Raw genomic sequence first — 23517 nt, 5'->3', positions numbered from 1 at the left:
CACTGGATGTGAGCGTTGCATCAAAAGCAAATGCAAGTCATTATAATCACTGATGCTGTCTACACTGATACAGCATACAGATGCGTTTTCAGTTTCTGACATCTGTCGACATCAGGACAAATGGAAGAGTGAAAGAACATTTGCTTTGACACGTTCAGTTTAAACAGCTGGTTTACGACTTCAGAAGGATCTCGGCATCAGAAACAAGTGGATGGTTTATTTTAATGGTGTCCCGGATTGCATCTGAGGATTATATGTTTGTTCGGAGCATTTGACTGAGGCACAGTGTAATGGAATGGAGAGTTCGCAAAGAAACTTTTGTTGACAGATGAAGCAGTCGACTATATTGGATCTTTGCAGTAGCTGCATCACAAACTGGAAGTGAATGATTTCATAATGCTTTGTCTGTAAATGACGATTTTATATGGATAATGTTTTCAAAACACTTTGGCACGTGCATAAAAGTGGCCGTTTACTGACAAACCTTAAAGGAGCGGATCATTTCAGACAGAGGCTCAGAATAAGGGTTGAAATATAATCTTTTGTGCCTGAATAGTCAAATACATGCACACACAGATGTCATAATGCCCATCGTGTGGAGTATCTCGTGTGAATACAGTCGGTTATGGCTTAAGTGGACATAAACAGGTGGGTAATAACTGGATATGTGTCAGTATATTACGTTCATGCATTCAGCAGCCCAATTAAATACCTGTCTGTCATTAATGTTAATCAAACAACAAAAGATATTAAATAAATGTATACATTAATTAGTTAAATAAACCTACTGTATCTGAAAAAAGATTTTTTTCACTGTTTCTGCCCTGCGCGACACCTTGTGTGTGTCTGTTTGTGTACGATTGTTGTTTTTGAACAGGCAGGAGAAAAGGAATCTGGCAGTAATGTAAAATCTGTGCTCTGCAGTCACGAAAATAATACACACGTTCTCCTGCTTATATCCATCTCCGGCTATTTTTAGAGAAGGTCTGAGCGCTGACCAGGTTCACTCGCAGCTGAGCTTAGACAAATAACTGAGACCGGGTTTCTGTGTTATAAAACTATGGAATCTGTGGAAGCCTGTTTCTGCCACGGATTTTTATTTTTTTTTTAAAAGGGGATATAAAAATATAAGACTGCAAAGCTAGTTTCTGTCAGAGAATTAAAAATAAAAAAGGTAATTGCGACTTTTTCTCACACAATTCTGACTATTTTTCTTTCAGTTGTGAGATATAAACTCGAAATTGCAAGACAAAAAACAAATACGCTATCAAATAAACAAGCATAATTATATTTATTTAAAAACAAGTAGGCTTGTACAAAATATTATTGATTTTTTTTTTTTTTTTTTTTTTTTTTTTCTTTCCAGATTGTGGAAAAAGGTATAGAGGCTGTTGATTTATTGATATTTAATACAAACCACTTAAATTTGACAGTTACATGTATTTATTCATTATATAATTATACTAAATGAATATATATATATATATATATATATCTTAATAAAGTATATTAAATTGTTTATTATATTCCCTACATATTTATTACAACAACACTCGTTCTTTTGTTTTATTGTTTATATAACATCTAGATGAAAAATAACCCCTCTGAAACATTTAATAAATGTGGTTTTATTGTCTTTATTGTTCAAGCAGACTCCGGAGGACACGTACAGTAATAGTATTTCTGTTCTCTGCAGTCATTTTGTGGTTGAAAGCGTCTGAAAATAGATCTGTTTGATGATCTTCTGCAGTGAATCCATTGACATCTCAGTTCATCTGGAGTATCGCTGCTCTCCTCTGCTTTTTATGAATCATCAGTTTGTCCTTTCTTTGACAGCTCTGATCTGAAGGAATTATACTTCATCTAAAGTATTTGAGTGATTACTTTATAAAATCATTCAGTGACTATTTCTGAATTATTTTATTTATTTAGTTAGTTAGTTTTCTCAGTAAAAATACCTCTGGCTTTGAGGTTGAGACAAAAGGTTTATTATGTGATTTGTTTTAACATTGGAGCTTATAAAGGAGATTAAGCTGTGCTCCCACAAAGCCTGACAATATAACTTTTATTTATTTATAAGATTTGGGCTTTTGATTTATGGGTTTGTCTGTTTTTGTTTTCTGCTGAGTTTTTGTTTTGTTTTTATTGGGTTTTAGGTTTTTGTTTTTTGTTTTGTTGTTTTTTTTGTTTGTTTTGTTGCATTTTTGATGTAAGGGTTTGTTTTAGATTTTTGGGTGTTTTTTATTTTTTATTTTTTGGGGTGTTTTTTTTTTTATTTGATTTTTTTTGTTGGGTTTTTTATTTGTTTTGTTTGTTCTTTTTTTGTTTTTTTTTGTGGGGTTTTTGATTTGATTTAAGGATTTTGTTTTGTTGGGATTTTGCTTTTTTTAGTTGTTTTGTTGGTTTTTGTTTTTTGTTTTGTTTTTTTTGTTTTTTGTTTTTGTTTTGTTGCATTTTTGATTTAAGGGTTTGTTTTTGATTTTTGGGTGTTTTTGATTTTTTTTTTTTTGTGGTTTGTTTTTATTTGATTTTTTTATTTTTCACTTATATCGTTTTTAACTGATTTTTTTATGAGCTATATCTCACAGTTATCACTATCTGTATATTGCAGTTATTATCTCATCATTTGTCTCTCTATAATGTTCCTGTGCTGAATTATACACAGTGTAATAGCTGTGATTTGTTTTAACATTGGAGCTTATAAAGGAGATTAAGCTGTGCTCCCACAAAGCCTGACAATATAACTTTTATTTATTTATAAGATTTGGGCTTTTGATTTATGGGTTTGTTTGTTTTTGTTTTCTGCTGAGTTTTTGTTTTGTTTTTATTGGGTTTTAGGTTTTTGTTTTTTGTTTTGTTGGTTTTTTTGTTTGTTTTGTTGCATTTTTGATGTAAGGGTTTGTTTTTGATTTTTGGGTGTTTTTTATTTTTTTGGGTGTTTTTTTTTATTAGATTTTTTTGTTGGGTTTTTTATTTGTTTTGTTTTGTTTGTTCTTTTTTTGTTTTTTTGTTGGGATTTTGCTTTTTTAGTTTTGTTGTTGTTTTGTTTTTTTTTTGTTGGTTTTTTTTTGGTTTTGTTTTGTTGCATTTTTGATTTAAGGGTTTGTTTTTGATTTTTGGGTGTTTTTGATTTTTTTTTTTTGTGGTTTGTTTTTATTTGATTTTTTTGTTGGGTTTTTTATTATTTTTTGTTTTGTTGGTTTTTTTTTTGTTTTGTTTGTTTTTGTTGGTTTTTTGTTTTTTTGTGGGGTTTTTGACTTAAGGATTTTGTTTTGTTGGGATTTTTTTTTTTTTTAGTTTTTTTAGTTGGGTTTTTGTTTTTTTTGTTGTGGTTTTGAATTTTTGGTGTGTTTTTTGTTTTGTTTGTTTTTGTTGGGATTTAGTTTTTTTTTAGTTGGGATTTTGTTTTGTTTGGTTTTGGATTTTTTTGTTTTGTTGGGTGTTTTTTTTTTGTCGGGTTTTTGAATTTTTTGTTTTTTGTTTTGTTGGTTTTTGTTTTGTTGTTTTTTATTATTATTTTTTGTTGGGCTTTTGTTTTTTGTTTTGTTTTGTTGGGTTTTTGATTTTGGGATTTTGTTTTGTTATTTTTGTTGGATTTTTGTTCTTTTATTTTGGTTTTTTATGGTTTTTTTGGGGGGGGGGTTGATTTAAGGGTTTTTGTTTAGTTTTGAGGATTTATTTATTTTTCACTTATATCATTTTTAACTGATTTTTTTATGAGCTATATCTCACAGTTATCACTATCTGTATATTGCAGTTATTATCTCATCATTTGTCTCTCTATAATGTTCCTGTGCTGAATTATACACAGTGTAATAGCTGTGGGGAAGGTTACAGGGCATCATGGGCACAGATGGTTTTGTGACGGCACCCTCTGTGTTTGTACATCAGGTCAGCCTGGCTCTGTTTGGACACATTTTATTATTCGCAGTGACTCGGACATGATGCTATTGTTTGGTACATGTTAGTATAGCGTGAGCTGGCAAATGCAGAGCCGAGTTACCTGTAGTGGTCGTGTCGGAGCTGTAATTAGGACAAAGATCTGAATCTGCACTATTGACTTTCTGTACAGAAGGCACAGGGAATCTCTCCGGCTGCGTGCTGCAGTGGTTTTGGTGACAGGGCAGTTTCAGAGAAAGAAAGAGAGATGCCACCTCATCTTTGCTGACCAGAGGTCATTCTTATCCCAGGGTAAATCTAAAGCTTGTGCTGAATGCTCACTGCTCCATTGCCTGAAATAGCCTCAGCGTCATTAACTTCAGATGCAATTTGATCCGTTTTTTTTTTTTTTACTACTTGTAACTGCCTGCATTTATCCTCTCTATTGCAGTTTTCTCCCTCTATTACTTCCTAGTTTATCCATCTTCTTCTGCTTCATGACTAGGCACACGTGTTTGGTTCATCTGTCGCTGCAGCTCCCCAGATGACACGGCTCTTTTACGGGTTAATCTCTCACTGCCGCCATCTAGAGTCTCAAGAGACCCGTGTGTTGTGGAAGTGTCAAGTCTGATGCCATCAGTAGTGAGCAGTGCATGGGGTCTCTCTCTTTGAACTGTAGAGAATGAGATTTCATTTATACTTTCAACTTGGTTTTGACACAGTCAAACATTTTAAGGTGTATGTTTGTTTCTGGTGTGTGTGTGTGTGTGGGTTGGGTTGATATAGAGATTTGTATTTGTTTTGTTGTGTTTTTATGTTGTTATTGAGAGGAAAGCACAGCACATGTTTACATATTCATTTAAACGTCGCTCTCAGTAGCCTCTGGATATTCATTAACATTATATCTCTGAAAAGTAACAGTAAAATAAAATAGTTAAAGATAGTTCTCTGGCTCAGTTCACAGTGGCATTGCTGCAGTGCAGTCGTTTGGATACTTTGCATTTGCTGATAAAGTGTTTTAATCAGTTCTTTTACCTTTGCTAAAGCACTGTGCCTGGAAATTGACTGATACTTTGATCCATAACAAGACTGTTATCTCATCCCGCTGTGCTCTCTGTTGTTCCAAGGTGGTGACGGCTATTTTGGAGTCGGGGAAGAACTTATCTAAAGAGGAGAAGAAAAGCGAGCGATGCCCCCTGCTGTACGAGTGGCATAAGAAACAGTATGTAGGAGCTGCTCACGGTCTGGCAGGCATTTACTACATGCTCATGCAGGTAAGAGACGCTGTGTGTGTGATTTAATGTTATATACACAGTCTTGATTCTCCAGTACAGTGGTTCCCAAACTTTTTAGCATGCAGTACCCCCTGAAGGGATTTCCATCCTTCTGCATACCCCCTCTCTTCCACTTCGACTGCAATCACACCTTTACCATTAAGAGACAATATTTGTCCCCTAAATTGATTTTCCAGTGCATTTTTTTTTTACCTTTAACTTTATAAAATAAATAATGTTTTAAATAAAAATGTTTAATAGAGAAATATGCAATGATGGAAGTCAAACTTTTAAATATTAAACTAAAACTGCCAGTAGGTGGCAGCAAGTCACTGTTTATATGAGTGAGTCATCGAGTCATTCATTCAGTAACGAAGCAAGTGGCTGTGAATAAATCATTGAATCACTGACACTCACGATTCGTTTGTGTGTTGTAGTTCTGCTGTGGTTTTCGTTAGAACTATTATTTCATTGCAAAATAGAGTAAATACTGACAGTACTGTGTTTAAAATGTACGTTTTGTTTTTTGACCTGTTGTATAATAATGTCACATTTGCAGTCATGTGGATATTTGGGAACAATTGCATTCTTGCTCGTTATCATTAAATACAAGAACTCACAAGGTATGTTTTTGTATCGGAGAAAGTTTGAGTCTTAAATCGAAATTAATCCATTATCTGTTTGTATATTTGTTCTTCATGCGAGTAAGTGTAAATCCCCACTTTTACAAAGGTGCATTGTCGAGAACGGCAGTAATTTAGCGTGATTTAAGGCAGCAGATTCGGCACGCAATATATCATATGCTGCTTCTGTGGATACAGTCATTTTTGACTGCAAATGATGAGGTAATTTGATTAAATGTACTGGATTTATGGCATTTTGGCAGTTAGAAATACGTCCTCGATTTTAATATTACTTTAAGGTAGAATTAAATGAACTACTCAGCATTTTGTTTGCGTACCTCCTCTTGTCACCTCACGTACCCCCAGGGATACACACACCCCAGTTTGTGAACCACTGCTCTACTAGAACAGGTTTTTCTTCTTGAATGTTGATTATTCTCCTCATATTCTCCATTGTTCAGCTGCTCTCTTCCCAGTCTGTCAGTAACGCTCTGTTTAGTTCCTGTCTCTATGAAGCCCCTCCTTCTGAAAAGCACAGTGTGCTCTGATTGGTTGGCTGGATCAGTGTGTTGTGATTGGTCCCGCCCCTTACCCAAAGTAATTAGAGTTAATAAGAGTCAGTGGCAAATTCCCGAAGCACTGGCTGAGATGAAGCTGTTCTCAGCGGGTACACGAGCACTGAACGACCGCTGACGGCCTGGAGCTCACATCTGCGAAAGCATCAAAACAAATTGTAAAATAGGCACTATTATTATATATGAGTTTCATATTTGAGGTCTAAAAAACTACTTTCTCACCTAAAAAAAACTCTTTAAACTACAATTCATGACACAACAGCAGTAGTATTTTTAACAAATACAGTGGATTTGCTCGACCACCGTGACAGTCGGCGCAAGCGGAGTGATACAAACGGTGAAACAGTTCCAGTGCTGATACTGGGGGAATATCGCACGGCTCTAGTTTTTGCGTTGTGTTCCACACATCGCCTCGAGTCGGACTCACGGCGGCAGGAGTTCACCTGATTCAGCGTGTTAAATCGGTGTTGGGCCGTCAGTGAGAGAGAGAAATAAGGCCAAAAAAAGTATATTAAATCTGTGTTCACAAGACTTTTGGGTATTGGAGGTTGTAGACTGGAGTTTTTGCTTCAGAATTATGTAAAAATTATGCTGCCTACTCCTTCATATAAAACAATATATTGATTTAGTTTTTGTAAGACACTTTTTGTCAAGAAACACAGTATGCATGGAGGCGTGAATCTGCATGAATAATTGAATGGATTCTTATATATTTATGTCAATTTTCTATACTGAGAAGTAATATTTATTGTCATCACTATGAGTGCTGGATACTGTTTTTTCAATTCATACTTGCAGCCGGAGGGCGCTCTCTGTGCACATTTAGTCCACAAATTATTCTAAAGAAGAAGAGGACATTTCAGGAATGGTGTTTTCAATTCATACTTGCAGCCGGAGGGCGCTCTCTGTACACCTTTAGGCCACAAATTCATATAAAGAAGAAAAGGAACTAGGAACTAACGGCATGTCTTCTGGAGATCGCTAACCATTGCTTTACCATCCAAATAAACACTTTTCAAGACAATAAATACATGATTGAGACGATGAATGCATGTATTGCGTCTGAATAGCGCTGGCTCCGTGGGCGTGGCCGCATTAGCGGATAATGAGCTGAATCACAGACTTCTGACATGGCTCTCTTTTCATACAGATTACATAAACACAGAATGTTTGTTTTCGATTTGACTTGCACGATTTAAAACCTGACATTTCAACGTTTCTTTAGATGTAAGTGTCATTTTTTTGTCATTAGTATTCATAAGTTACAGTTCATTTTCTGAGAACTATCAGATTGGACTTCGTTCAGAGGGAGAGAAGAGATCACGCATCATGTTAGTTTTCTTTATTTTACAAAAAGCACAACATTGTGTTTTTACTCTGAGTGTACACAAATAAAAGACATTCTATAGTTTCAATTGATATATTACTTATGTCTCTATGACAAGAAATGACGGAGTATTTTAAGTCTGTTTTGCTGCAATATGAAAAAAATCCTGCAAAACGCGCCGGCGCGTTTTCAGACCTCAGGGAGTTAATGAGCAATATAGACTATTGATACCTGCTGATATAGACAGTTATTTCCTCTCACGCTGACACAGAGCGCATGTGCTAGTCAATGTTAATTTTGACAGCAAATTTTGATTTAGTTTTAGTCATATTTTAGTCATCGGAAATTGTTTTATTTTTAGTTTAGTTTTAATCAACTAAAAATCATAAGATTTTAGACTAAAATCTAATTACAATTGAAATAAAAGCATTAAGTAAGCATTTCTCTAACAATACACAGATCCAATACACTGATACTGATATAAATACACTGATATACATCTGATATTCTCCAAACTGTTTATGTTCACTTAAGACAACCCACTATACTTTACTCGCCATAGCAAGTTTAGTTAAAAGTTTTAGTAATTTTTGGTGTTTATGTCTTTTAGTTTTTGCTTTTTAATGTCTATATATGTCTATTTTTTTATTATTATTATTATTATTATTATTATTATTATTTCTATTTTAGTTAGTTTAATACATCAGGTTAAGTTAAAGCTTGGAAATTAGATGAAAGAAAATAAGTTTACATTTTTATATATATTTATTATTTATTTCAGTTAACGTTTATTTCAAGTAATGACAATTTTTTATGATTTTAGGTTTAGTTAACTATAATAACCCTTATACTTGTAAAATATATTGAATAATGTGTCAAATAATGTTCTAAGTCTTTCTTTCCTGTGACAGAAGATACAGTAGTTTACTATGAATTAAATAGAAATTAAATTAAATACAGTTTATTGTGTAGCTAAACAAAATAACAATAATGACCAGGAAAATATAATAATAATTATAAACCATCTCAAAATACACTGTGACTCTTATTCTGAAATGTCTACAGTCTGCACTGTAGCAGGCTGTTAATTTAAGTTCAGACGAGGAGATAAAATATGCATTCTTACAACCGTCTAAAACACATTAACATATAAACACTGTGTGGTAAACATTGTCATAATTCATCAATATTAGCTTATAAGCAATCTCTTGGCATAAATGTGCGCTATTCATTAATTACGAAGCAGTCTGAAGTGCTGCTGGCGAGCCTGTAGAGGGCGCAACAGCGCTGCGTTTCCGTGGTTAGATCAGCACGTTACACTTCAAATGTGCGCATCTTCCACAGAGGACAGCAGTCCTGACTGGATATCTTCCCAAATCCTATCATTTTCATCTCGTTTTTATTCATTGACAAAAATTAGAGTAGATTTTAGTCATAGTTTTAGTCACATTTTTATTTTGTCGTCATCTCGTTTTCGTCCGTGAAAAAATGTCGTAGACAAAAATGATGACAAATTATTCGTCAACGAAATTAACACTGGTGCTAGTCGCCTTTAGTCCTTGCCTTGTGTTCGAGTGCAGCTTTTTGACCGAGACGCGGCCGACGAGAGGCGAAAACACAGTTGGCTTTTGTCGCCGCTAGTTCTTTGACACGGTTTGGTGTGTCACGGCCTTAAAGTGCATGCATCAGTGAGCCTTGATTTTGCCTTGAACAAGAACAGACAGCCATTAGAGCCAGGCATGATCCAAACACACCTCCGTTAATGATGCAGAGCTCAAACCGTCTGACCTTTCTGGAAAACATGCCAATGTTGTCTTTTTGTTCCATTAATTTATATTCTTTAGAGTAGCTGATTGTGCAGCTGTGGATTACAGTGCACACAAACGTTTTGTTTTTCTCAGCCACTTTGCTTTTCATTTTGTCACATACAACAAATTTGTAATTAAATTGGATGTTCAATCATCTATTCAAGCATAACCGACTGCGTTCCTTTTCGTTCCTTCCTACTCTCTTTTCTTATACTAGCTAAATTTAGCAGCAGTCAACTGTAAGATTGATTAGAGGTCCGCAGAGGTGATGAATAATTTATCCTGAACTTTAAGATGTTGATTTGTAAACAAAATGAGTGACGACGAGGTCGATTGCTCGGACAGATTTAGCCGGCATTTTAATGTATCGGTGAACGTTTTTAATGCAGAGTCAGCACTTCTGCCTCTGAGACACATAACACCGCTTGATTGAAGTTAATTAAGTTTTAATATCAAACTGCTTTAGTGGAGTCTTAATCACATCAGTGTTTAAAGATGCAGATCTGAAATGAAATGAAACCCCAAGCAAAGAGTTAAAAACTTTTATTCAAGTTCAGACGAGGGAGATAAAATATGCATTCTTACAACTGTCTAAAACACATTACCATATAAACACTGTGTAGTAAACATTGTCATAATTCATCAATATTAGCTTATAAGCAATCTCTTGGCATAAATGTGAAGAGGCAGAAGTGACATTTATGATGATTTCTGTCTTAAATGAATGCTGTTCTTTTGAATTTTCTATTCATCGAAGAATCCTGAAAAATAAAACGTGTGACACTTTCCACAAAAACCTGTTTTCAACATTGATAATAATCATAAATGTTTCTTGAGCAGCAAATGATTTCTGAAGGATCATGTGACACTGAAGACTGGAGTAATGATGCTGAAAATTCAGCTTTGATCACAGGAATAAATTACACTTTACTATATATTCACATAGAAAACAGCTGATTTACATTGGAATAATATTTCACTATTTTTACTGTATTTTTTACTAACATTTATTAACAAGGTCAATGCATAATCATTATTTAATAATAATTTATTAAATTGCTTATTAATAATTGTTCACCTTTTGATTATAATTGTTGCCTCTATTTTTAATTTCCAACATATTTTGGGTTCATTTTAAGCCAGACATATAGTCATTTTTTAACAATAGTCGAGTTAAATAAAACATTTAACCCAAAAACCTTAAATCAGTCCAATCGCTGGGTTTGTCCATTTTAACTATGTCCATTTCATTATTATGTGATTCTTTTGTCTTCTCAGGTATAAATGACCCATTATTCATGATGATTCACGCCTCCACGCATACTGTGTTTCTTGACAAAAAGTGTCTTACAAAAACTAAATCAATATATTGTTTTAAATGAACAAGTAGGCATTATAATTTTTACATAATTTTGAAGCAAAAACTCTAGCCTACAACCCCCAATACCCAGAAGTCTTGTAAACACAGATTTAATATATATTTTTGGCTTTATTTCAGTGACTTAAGTTTTTTTGTTTTTTCAATAACCACACATAAACATTATTCCTTCAAAAATACAAACATGTGCATACATGTTCCTCACATATTATGGTAGCCTAGTTTGTGCTGAATACAGTGTAATGACACCTTTGTCATTTATATGTTTATGAACAACTGAAAAAAGCACAAATGTCAGGGCATGTCAAAACTTCTCCAGGCCCCAAATCAGCCTCAGACTCCACCCAACTTGGGTTGTTTATAACCAAGCATTTTTGAGAGTGTAGTTTATTATTTTAAATTGATTTAGGCAAAATAGTATAGAATTCTAACATCAGACCATAGCATGAAAATAATCATCAGCTTTTTGATGTTGATTTTAATACTGGTGCATCTTTAATCTCTTTCGAGTCTGATTCATTTCCGTCTGTGTCAAGATCGCTTTTTTTTTTGTTTTGTTTTGTTATGCATTAAATATTTCAGATTCACTTGGTTGCAGTAGAAGTTTGACTGAAAAATAAATCACCATTTTAAGCCATTCCAGAGCAGGTGCATAGATATTGAAATGTTTGGACTTGACTGAGCATCCCAGGATGCAACATCATGTCTCGCAGCATCAGCTTACATCTTTTCTCCTTCCATTGCCGCCTCCTCTAATGGGTTTCCCCGGAGCCCCATAAGACCCCGTACGCAGTCGGCTCCGATGTAAGCTACGTCTTTATGGACCATTTCCATGCTTTACAGCGAAAAGCCGAGGCGAGAAGCACTAAAATGCTTCATTTTTCATCCCATGTAATAAAGGCACATGGGAGAGCGAACGCACCGTTAGGAAACGATCCGCTCTGCTTCATGACAGCCGCGCTAACAGAGACGTAGCACTGCGGTTTCTGAATGACAGCTGGCTGTTTAGAATCGAACCCGGGAGGATTGTGATGTAATTTGATGTAACAGAGTTCAGGTTATAACTAGCTCAGTGCTTATGTTCAACAGAACGCAGTAACATACACTGAATAATGGAGCAGTTTCTGAGGAGAAGGTTTGTTTTGGTGCAGTGAGAGAATATCCCTTTTGTGTTGGCAGAAGGAGCAAATGAGTGAAGAGGAAGGCAGTTCTTTGTGCTTTTAGTTTATTTTCACATCCTGTTTGATTCGGGTGTCTGTCTGAAGTCTAGCAGTTAACACTGATTATAATATAACAGCAACATAAAGACTAGTAATGAGCTCTTCTCCAGTCCCAGATTCAGAATTGTGTGTTACAGCGAGCTGATTGGCTGTGGCGTGCTCGCGGTCGGCAAGGTAACATGAACATGCGTCATGGTGACGGCAGCGGTCCAGCACTGCTGCTCTCAAACAAAAGTAAAGTAATACTTGTGTAGGCGTGATGATGCTGCGTTTGTTTAATTGGCTGAAACTAAATAAGCAAACTGTGGCGCTGTGAACAGACCAATCACGTGTGAGATCAGCAAACTAGCTGCACTTTCACATCATACAAGCACTGAACCTGCAGTAATGTGAGGATTTGCATGGTCGATTTAATATCTGGGCTGTTGCATCAACTTTATGCACCTCAATAATTATAATTAAAGTTTTTTTATGTAATGCATTCATTTCTTTTAGAACTGAAGAGTTAAAAATAATTTCTCTTTCTTCACAGCCGAGTGCTAAAGTACACCAGGACGTTCTGAACGAGCTCGTCCGGCCCAGCGTCGATTACCTGCGGCACAAGAAGTTCCGGTCCGGCAATTACCCATCATCCCTCAGCAACGAGACGGACAGACTGGTGCACTGGTGTCACGGAGCTCCCGGAGTCGTGCATATGCTCATCATGGCTCATAAAGTGAGTCACAAACACACCATCATCGTCTCAATGCACAAGAATATAAGAAAATACTCTGTTTACATTCATTCTGCCAGAATATTCTTATGTCACTGATGTGGAAATGAGCTGCTCATTCTCTCTGTGGAGAGAGAGACATCTGTCAGTCAAATCAGACAGCATCCGTCAGCCTCTCATCCATCTGTCTTTCATTCATAAGGTCATGTTCTTGAGTCTCTTTCTTCTCTCTCAACATACAGCAGCCAACAGTGACATCTAGTGGTCACTTTTTTTTTTTTTTTACCATAATAACTCTATTTTTATCAATGAAACTGGCTTCATAGTGATATTTAAAATTGTTATGCCATTACCATCTAATGTATTAAAAGTTTGATTTGTTTTTTTTATTGCATAATTAAATGTATAGAGTCTGAAAAAGATTGTGTAAAAGATTTAATGAGTTGATATTTCTCCCTCCATCTCTGTAGCTTGAACATATTGGTGCTCTCTCTCTCTCTGTGTTGGTCTGTCTCTTTATCTCTGAGTCGCCTGAAGGATGAAAAGGAAAATTGAGCTTGTGTTATATTTGGAAAGTGGATTTTTCTTCCAGCAACTTTTACACTAGAGCTCTGACAAATGAAGACAGACGACAGAACCTGCTTTTGCATGAACACACACTCTCACATTCACACGCACACACACTCTCACACACACACTCACACACACACACACTCTCACACACACACTCACACACACACACACTCTCACACACACATTCACACACACTCACACACACACTCTCACTCACACACATTCACACACACTCTCACACACACACTCACACACTCAATATTTGAAATTGAAATAGAATCTTTTGTAACATTATAATGTAACAATTTAATGTGTCCTTGATGAATTAAAAGTATTGATTTCTTTAAAAAAAATCATATTGACCTCAAACTTTGGATCGCTGGAGTTTTCTTCTAAACTGAGTGTGAATAAAGTTCTGCATTTTGCCCAGATCTGATCATGAATAGCTTGTTATTATGCAGTGCACACACACACACACACACACACTCAGGGTTATGACAGTAAACACACACCAGGCACAGTCTGCAGGCCTGCAATCATTGGATTTGACTGTAATGATGTAATTACTGTAATTAAAACATAATAAGTATGATTTGTCATCATAATCAGGCGCGTCTGCAGCAGAGAGCTGCTGATTGTGGGTCTGTGATCAGTGTGCGGTTTTGTTTTTCAGGTCTTTAAGGATGAGAAGTACCTGAGAGACGCAGTGGAGTGTGGAGAGGTGATCTGGCAGAGAGGGCTGCTGAGGAAGGGTTACGGCATCTGTCACGGCACCGCCGGCAACGGATACGCCTTCCTCTCGCTTTACCACGTCACACAGGACAAGAAGTACCTGTATCGTGCCTGCAAGGTGTGTGTGTGTGTGTGTGTGTGTGTGACTGCATGGGAACTGTTGACAAAAGGTTTTCTTCACTCCAGTGATAGGTTAGTGAAGCTGTGCACACACTCGCTTCATCACCGTATCTCTGTGCACGCGCTGCTCACAGCCAATGAGACGCATTATTAAACTGACGTCATGGAAACAGTCCAGTCACATGACCACTGCACTGCATGAGTCCTTCTAGATATACAGGTTTATCTGTTTAAACATGGTGTTTTGTGCTTAGATCACATTGTGATGGTTTTAATCACTATTTGATTATAGTGATTCTTATTTTTGGTGTAAAAAAAGTCAATAAAACGGCATTCCAGAAAAAAAAAAGAAACTTGAAAATGGCAAAAAAAAAAAAAGATAGTCAGGTCACATGAATTCTTAAATTAAAATAGTTTTTATTTGTTATTTAAATTGTAGAAAATTAACATGTTCTATGTTTTAAATTTTATATAAAATTTTGTTGTCAGTAAGATTCATTTAATGCTTTTTAATTTAATGTTTTTTTTAAGTCTCTTCTGCTCACCAAGGCTGAATTTATTTGATCAAAATATGTATATATATATATATATATATATATATATATATATATATATATATATATATATATATATATATATATATATGATGGAAATTTGGTGGAAATTAATGATTAGGATGTATTATATTGATCAAAATCATAGTAAATACATTTATGATGTTCCAAACATTGATAATAATCATAAATGTTTCTTGATCATCAAATCATCATATCAGAATGATTTCTGAAGGATCATGTGACACTGAAGACTGGAGTAATGATGCTGAAAATTCAGCTTTGATCAGAGAAATAAATTATATTTTACTATATATTCACATAGAAAACAGCTGATTTAAATGTAAATAATATTTCAGATTTTTTACTGTATTTTTGATCAAATATTTGCAGCCTTGGTGAGCAGAAGAGACTTAAATCATTAAATTAAAAAACATTAAATTAATCTTACTGACTGCAAAGATTTGCATGTATATGTATGTATATATATATATATATATATATATATATATATATATATATATATATATATATATATATATATATATATATATATATATATACTTTATAAAACTGTATATTGTCTATTCTAAAGTGTTTCTACAGCTCACTTCTCATTTTATCCATTATTAACTAGTAGGATTTCTGATCCCAGATCAGCTCTCGATCAGCAGCTCGCTCTGAATGATTGATGTTTGTTGGGATCGCCGTCCATTTCCCGTCAACTCGCCGATAATTGCCCATTCTGGCAAACCTGCTGGAGTAATGGAAGCGTAATGTTCTCGGCCGTTCTCATGTTATCACGCTCACCTTCACAGCCGCAGTCGTTTTCCTGAGCAAATGAACCAGCGCCGCCAGACACAAGCTCTCGTTCTGCCCTCTGTGACTGAAGTGCCTCCACTGCCTTTGTGCAACAGTGAATAACTAAAAACACCTGAGCGGCTCGAGTGAAAAGCTTTCTGATGCTTTTATGAAAATTGCCCATGATTCGTGTCCTTCATGTTTTTGGATGATGAGAAACTGGCTTCGGGGATTTGCTGAGGCAGATCATTTTAAAAGTTTTCTCGTAAACTGTTTATTTTGTGTGTTTTTCTCATCTGTATTTTCTGTTTGCAGTTTGCTGAATGGTGTCTCGACTACGGAAAACACGGCTGCCGCATTCCTGACCGGCCGTATTCCCTTTTTGAAGGTAAAATGATGATCGTGTCTCGCTCATAAAACATCCTCAGATTTACTCAAAAGCTCCTCGCATAATAGATTTCAACTTCATTCAGTAAATCAATGAAATGAGCATCTGTGCTGAAGCTCGGGTCTAACAAGGCTTATTTTGTCTCTAACAAAGGCCAATTATGTCCATCTTTAACGTACTGTACCGCTTTCTACAGTAGACATACTTTCTGTGGGCTAACGAGACGCTGTGGTCCTTTTATATAGTACAGTTTATATAGTATAAATAGTTTTCGTTCAAAAGTTTGGGGTCATTATTTCTTACCTTCTGAGGTCTATTATTCTCACCAAAGCTGCTTTATTTGATCAAAATACAGTAAAAACTGTGAAATATTATTACCGTTTAAAGCAGCTGTTTTCTATGAGAATATATGGGCCATTCTATAGAAGTCAGAGTTGGAAACGTCTTGAAAAAATCTGCACATGATCTAATTCCTTAATGACAACGATTCGCCCGTGTATACTAAACCTTTGACAAAAATAAAATCACGACATTCAAATCTGCGTTCGCGCTGCCGCTGATCTAGAGAGAGTTGTCGTGTAGATATAAACAGCTTCACAAACAAACACTATCATTATTTCAAATATTCCAGTTATAACAGAAGTATACAAATGTTTACTATTCAGATAGAAACACTGATGTTTATGTATAATAAATGACCTGTTCTGAAAGTAACGACTGTATCGATTGCACTGTTACGCCACTAGGTGGCAACAAATTTACTGTTAAAAATGTGTCTATCGCTGAATCATTCTTTCAGAAACAAGTCTTACAAAAATATTCTGTTTCACCTGTCTGGATCTTACATGTGTGTTCATGCATCTTATCTAATTCATGGTAACGCTTTACATCAAGGTTCATTTATGAACTGACCATGAGTGATGCATGCGTTACTGTATTTGTTCATGTTAGTCAATAAAAATACAGCCAATCATAGTTTGTTCATGTTACTTCACTGTGCATTGACTAATGTTAATTGATTTTAATAATGTATTAGTTAATTAACATTAACAAAGATTAATAAATGCTGTAGAGGTGCAGTTCATTATTAGTTCATGTTAGTTAACTAATGATCCTTACTGTAAAGTGTTAGTGAGATTAACAGTCTGTTAAATTCATTTTACAAGAATAATAAACACAAAAAGTGGAGTATTGTGCATTTTTCCCTTACTACTATTTTTTATTAGTTGTTTAATTATTTTAATGGAACCGGAATTGGAATTGTTAGGCAGAACCGGAATCGGAACCGGAATTGGAACCGGAAAATTTCTCACAATTCCCAACCCTGTGGTTAACACAGTTCTGAACAGTTTTACACACATAGAAACTACATTTTATGGAATAACACCCAAAAAAGTTAACTTAAATGCAGAAAAAGGTGTTTGTTAGTGACGTTCCTTAAAGTTGCACACAGATTTTCAGACTTCTGAACACGTTTAACTCAGAATGATGATCTATCTGCTGTGAAAGAGAGGCTGTGAGAGGAGGAACACAGGAATATTGCCTGATCAGAAATGTAGAAGTGTGTTAAAATCAGTCTCAGACAATGACTCAAACACACACTGTTCCGGTACTGACATGAACATGAGGGGTTTCATGATTTAAAAATAAAATATAAAATAAATATTTTTTTTAACATCACTTTAAAAAAATAAATAAAATAAAAATATATTTTTAAAAACAACAATGGAAAAAATTGCAAAAAAATATTTCAATATCATTTTCACAAGTTGAAGTTTAGGGGTCAGGGTTCAGGACAGACTCCTCCCAACTGAAAGTACCCAATAAATGATGATTTTATATATATATTAAGCTTACTGATATTTTAAATATTATTGTGGGATTCAACAGATAATAGAAGGATCTTAGTAAACATCTAAAATTTGAATACTTAAATGCTTTTTAAATGTGTTTTTGGTCGTGCGACAGCAGTTTGCACCAGTTCTGTAGAATGGACCACATATATAACAGTGTAATTTATTCCTGTGATCAAAGCTGAATTTTCAGCATCATTACTCCAGTCTTCAGTGTCACATGATCCTTCAGAAATCATTTGCTGCTCAAGAAACATTTATGATTATTATCAATGTTGAAAACAGCTTAATTTTTCAGGATTCTTTGATGAATAGAAAGTTCAAAAGAACAGCATTTATTTGAAATAGAATCTTTTGAACGATTGATGAATGAAAGTATTAAGACTGGAATGTTGTTTGCTAGTTGCAGCTAAAACTTTAAAGCATTTTTAAAAACATTTCTTCATTAAAGATTTATTTAAGCCATGTTGAACGTCCTGCTTCTTCAAACAGTTCTCCAGTAAACAAGGCAAAGGGCCAGAAACATTCAGCTCATGTGGGCAACACAAGTTCTAATCCAGCTTGCAACATTCCCTGATTCGTCTCTCTCGCTTCATAATCTCTCTTCTGCTCTCTATCCGGAATAAAAAGTGTCAAAACAGCAGAAAGCCCAAATCCATTTATTTCCTCATTTTGATGGCATTCAAGTAACTCTACTCGAATTAGCGCTTGACGTCTGTCCAATCATCTGAGTCCATATCCTCCACCAGCCTCAGCGAGTTGGCATCTATAGTGATCTATCTGCTGCTTTACCTTGCTGTTGTCATGGTAACCCACTTCCTGCACTCCAAGTCTCATTAAAAGTCACACTCTGATTGGTCGCTCGGAGTCTCCCGCCGCTTTCTCTGTAGTTGGCGGTCAGACTCCACCTCCCACGCAGAACACTGTCCAGCTCAGCCCGAGACTTCACACACACAGGAAGTGCAGGATTGTTGTGTGTTAATTAGCAAAATGTCTTAAAAATTGTACTTGTGCGACCTTATGGACATTTTTGTCTTTTTCAGTTTAGTTTTTTTGATCATTTCGCCTGTGTTAATGCCAACTACATAAAATTTGGTACAGGTGTGTATTTTTATTGGAATTTTACTATTTCACCCTCATTTCCTTTAATAAATCTATTCTGCACCAGTAACACAAAATAGTTCCTCTAAGGACCTTGAGGACAAAAATGTCCCCATTGAAACCCATTAAAACTGCAATTTATAACCCCAGGGCCATTTAACTATAAAATGATGCAATCTTTGTTAACAGGCTTTCATTCTGTTGGCAAGGCTTCGAAATGAACATTTTTACTATTTTTTTTTTTTTATCAAATTGTGCCATTTTCTCAGGTTTTGCCTATAAAGAAAATACTCACTTTATTCCTGTTTTCTGCATATTATAGAGCAAATTTGATCTATTATGCAGCTATAATTGTGTGTGTGTTGGTGTGGGTGTCAGATGTGTGTATTAAAAAGAAAAGTGTGTGTGCTTGTAATATTTGAGAGAGAAAAACTCAAACACAAATCAAACCACTGGCATCTATTGGGGAACATGTGGTACTGCGCCCAAACTAAATCTTACTGAAGGTCAGATATATCAACCTCAAATTTGAAACACTTGTTTAGATTTATTGCTTTGATTTTCTAGCAGTTTTAGAGTGCAATGTGTTTTATACAATATATATTTTACATAAAATAATGTTCATAAACTTAACCCTCTAAAAGAGATCTCTGAAACTAATTCTCTTTTTGATTTCACTTTTTAAACATTTTTATACTTCAACAATAATCTGTGTTCTTTAAAATGAGACCAAACAAAGTCTGTTCTCCCAATCTACACATTTTTATGACAGTTTATTGATGCACAAGGGTTAAAGTCACCATTAAAACAAATTGGACAATTCTTATTTTTTAATGTAATATATTTTGCATTATGATTTATCGTTGCACATCATCATTATTGTGTTAAATTCATGTTCCTCACCTTGAATCAGAATATCTTCCTCTTGCAGCATCTCTTCTCTGATGACGAGGGCGGGGCAACCTGTCACTCACATGAGATCCACCAATAGCAAACCACAACCATCCAATCAAAATCAAGCCCCGCCCTACATTTGTTCTTGTTTGAGAAGCGTTTCACTCTGATATACGACACAATAGAGAAGAAAACACTAGAGTAACTTCTGACTGTATGCACATGAAATCTGATAGTCTTGATATGAAGAATATCTTGTTTTTGTCTCGTCTGTAGGAATGGCTGGAGCCGTCCATTATCTCTCGGATGTCGTCCAGCCCGAGGGTTCCAGCTTCCCTGCTTTTGAACTTTGACCTGTGCGTCTGGATTCATAGACTTTTACTCCCTTTACATGCTTTTACGGCATACATTTGATGGTACAGTAATGCGTACGTCGCCCTGGATGGACCCTTTAAAATGGACGCAAAAAAAAACAACCTTCAGCCTATAATTTCAAACAGCGCCACCTTGAGTTCGTAGCTTCTACCCTTTATCAGTGTATTGCTGTTTTTTTTTTTATTATTATTATTTTTTAAGCTTATATATGATTCAGTTCTTACAGCACATCACCGTTTGCATGCATGTCGGTTAATCGCAGTGCCTCGATACGACTGTCTGTCGCGCGCTGGAGCGTTCGTCCGTCTCCACGTGAAAAGCGTCTGTGTTGTGTTTGTCTTTGCATGAGGATGGAAACATGTCGGAATGTGTTTGTGTGCCTTTAGGTAAACCTATCCAGTATCCAGCATAGTGTGCTTGTCAAGTATGTACCGTGTTTCGTTCCAGTCGCCGTCGGTCAATGTCTTGATGAAAGAAAGTATTCATTATACCTGAAAGAATGTAAATATTGTTTCCTCAGGCAAAATGTGTTATGAATGTCACAATAAATTGGGCTTTTTCTGAACTTGTCAAAATGTCTGATTCTAATGAACAGGAGAAAAGGTCTGTAAGGTTTAGATCTAACATCACAACAGACTCGCGCTTAGGACTGCACATGCGCATTGAGCCTGAAAAATCAGCTTTTTTAACTCTTTAACCACATTTATCTCAGATTTTAGGGCTGATTTGAAATCAGTTCATTAATTGTGAGTTCACCATGCAGTTTTTGAGATTTCAGGATTCCCCCATTCAGATAGACAGGACTTGGTCTTGGATGTCTGGAATATCTGTCCGGAGGTGTTGCAAATATGGCCGCCGAGTGAACAGACTTCCCTTGAAAGGGACTTTGGCTGCGTTAATGATGTAATTACCATAATTACAATATGGCAAGACATGAAGTTCTTGGACTGGGAATGTCTTTCTATAGCAAAACCATCAACGCCTGAATGAATCTGCACTGGTGTAGTGACACTAAATTCTAAATTGGTTCAAATGGCTTTTAATAGGTTCTCTCTTTAGTGACTGTTTACAATTCCTACAAAATCATGTAATGATAAATGCTGTTTCAACTACATTATAATGAACATTTATGTCTATATTAGTTAGCTTATGTACTAACATAGCATACAGATACACGATTACCCTGATAACGCATTTGCACTTACACTATAATCATCTTTAATGTAATTGTGTTAAAGGGTTAGTTCACCCCAAAATGAAAATTGTGTCATTAATTACTCACCCTCATGTCGTTCCACACCCATAAGACCTTTGTTAATCTTTGGAACGCAAATTAAGATATTTTTGATGAAATCCGATGGCTCAGTGAGGCCTGAGCAATGACATTTCCTCTCTCAAGATCCATTAATGTACTAAAAACATATTTAAATCAGTTCATGTGAGTACAGTGGTTCGATATTAATATTATAAAGCCACGAGAATATTTTTGGTGCGCCAAAAAAAACCCAAAATAACGACTTATATAGTGATGGCCGATTTCAAAACACTGCTTCAGGAAGCTTCGGAGCGTTATGAATCTTTTGTGTCGAATCATGATTCGGATCGCGTGTCAAAACGCCAAACTGCTGAAATCACGTGACTTTGGCGCTCTGAACCGCAGATTCAACACAAAAGATTCATAAAAATTCATTGAAATCGGCCATCACTATATAAGTCGTTATTTTGTTTTTTTGGCGCTCCAAAAATATTCTCGTGGCTTTATAATATTAATATTGAACCACTGTACTCACATGAACTGATTTAAACATGTTTTTAGTACATTAATGGATCTTGAGAGAGGAAATGTCATTGCTGGCTATGCAGGCCTCACGGAGCCATCGGATTTCATCAAAAATCTTAAATCTTAAGATTCTTAATTTAAAATCTTAATTTGTGTTCTGAAGATGAACGAAGGTCTTACAGGTGTGGAACGACACAAGGGTGAGTAATTAATGACATTATTTTCATTTTTGGGTGAACTAACCCTTTAAATTAAGTGTTAAATGTCCACATATATTTCAATTATAAACAAAAATGAATGATGTTCAATTATTCACCTAATTATAACAGCCAATTAACAGTTAATAAAGAGTAAACTATGTTCAGTTGGTTTTATTATGCAGTAATTTGTTTTCTTAAGCACTATATAGTAAGCCATATGTGTATTTTAATTTAATATCATTGATAGATACTTAGTATAATCATTAAAGGTGCCCTAGAATCAAAATTTGAATTTACCTTGGCATAGTTGAATAACAAGAGTTCAGTACATGGAAAAGACATACATTGAGTTTCAAACTCCATTGTTTCCTCCTTCTTATATAAATCTCATTTGTTTAAAAGACTTCTGGAAAACACGCGGATCTCAACATAACACAGACTGTTACGTAACAGTCGAGATCATTAATATGTACGCCCCCAATATTTGCATATGCCAGCTCATGTTCAAGGCATTAGACAAGGGCAGCCAGTATTAACGTCTGGATCTGTGCACAGCTGAATCATCAGACTAGGTAAGCAAGCAAGAACAATAGTGGAAAATGGCAGATGGAGCAATAATAACTGACATGATCCATGATATCATGATATTTTTAGTGATATTTGTAAATTGTCTTTCTAAAAGTTTCGTTAGCATGTTGCTAATGTACTGTTAAATGTGGTTAAAGTTACCATCGTTTCTTACTGTATTCACGGAGACAAGAGCCGTCACTATTTTCATTATTAAACACTTGCAGTCTGTATAATTCATAAACACAACTTCATTCTTTATAAATCTCTCCAACAGTGTGTAACGTTAGCTTTAGCCACGGAGCACTATCAAACTCATTCAGAATCAAATGTAAACATCAAAATAAATACTTTACTCACATAATTCGAAGCATGCATACAGCATGCATGACGAACATCTTGTAAAGATCCATTTGAGGGTTATATTAGCTGTGTGAACTTTGTAAATGCACTGTATTATAGTCGAGAGCTGGTGTGGCAGGGAGCACGAGAATTTAAAGGGGCGGCGCGCTGCCAAAATCAGTGTATAGTTAATGATGCCCCAAAATAGGCAGTTAAAAAAATTAATTAAAAAATATCTATGGGGTATTTTGAGCTGAAACTTCACAGACACATTCAGGGGACACCTTAGACTTATATTACATCTTGTGAAAAAGCATTCTTCGGCACCTTTAACTGAAATTTCGAGGGAGGACCTGACTTGTCATGACACCGGTCAGGTGTTACAAGTAGGAGCACTTAGAAAATTCCCAGATTACAAGTTGAATGCTTTTTAAAAGTTGG

General features: G+C 35.4%; 1 protein-coding gene across 1 annotated transcript in view; it reads left to right on the top strand.

The window, feature by feature from the left end:
• Positions 1–20752, top strand: part of lancl2 (LanC lantibiotic synthetase component C-like 2 (bacterial)) — a 40161-nt gene extending 19409 nt beyond the window's left edge. Inside the window, exons 6-10 of the mRNA XM_048174699.1 lie at positions 5007–5153; positions 12617–12799; positions 14043–14219; positions 15892–15964; positions 20089–20752. Of these exons, the coding sequence (XP_048030656.1) occupies positions 5007–5153; positions 12617–12799; positions 14043–14219; positions 15892–15964; positions 20089–20165 (657 nt within the window). The 3' untranslated portion in view covers positions 20166–20752. The remainder of the gene's footprint in view (positions 1–5006; positions 5154–12616; positions 12800–14042; positions 14220–15891; positions 15965–20088) is intronic.
• The last annotated feature ends 2765 nt before the right edge of the window (positions 20753–23517 follow it).

The sequence above is a fragment of the Megalobrama amblycephala genome, linkage group LG22 (genome assembly GCF_018812025.1).
Source record: "Megalobrama amblycephala isolate DHTTF-2021 linkage group LG22, ASM1881202v1, whole genome shotgun sequence".
Taxonomy (NCBI): domain Eukaryota; kingdom Metazoa; phylum Chordata; class Actinopteri; order Cypriniformes; family Xenocyprididae; genus Megalobrama; species Megalobrama amblycephala.
Note: the sequence above shows the minus strand (reverse complement) of the source record. Positions and strands in the feature narration are given on the sequence as shown.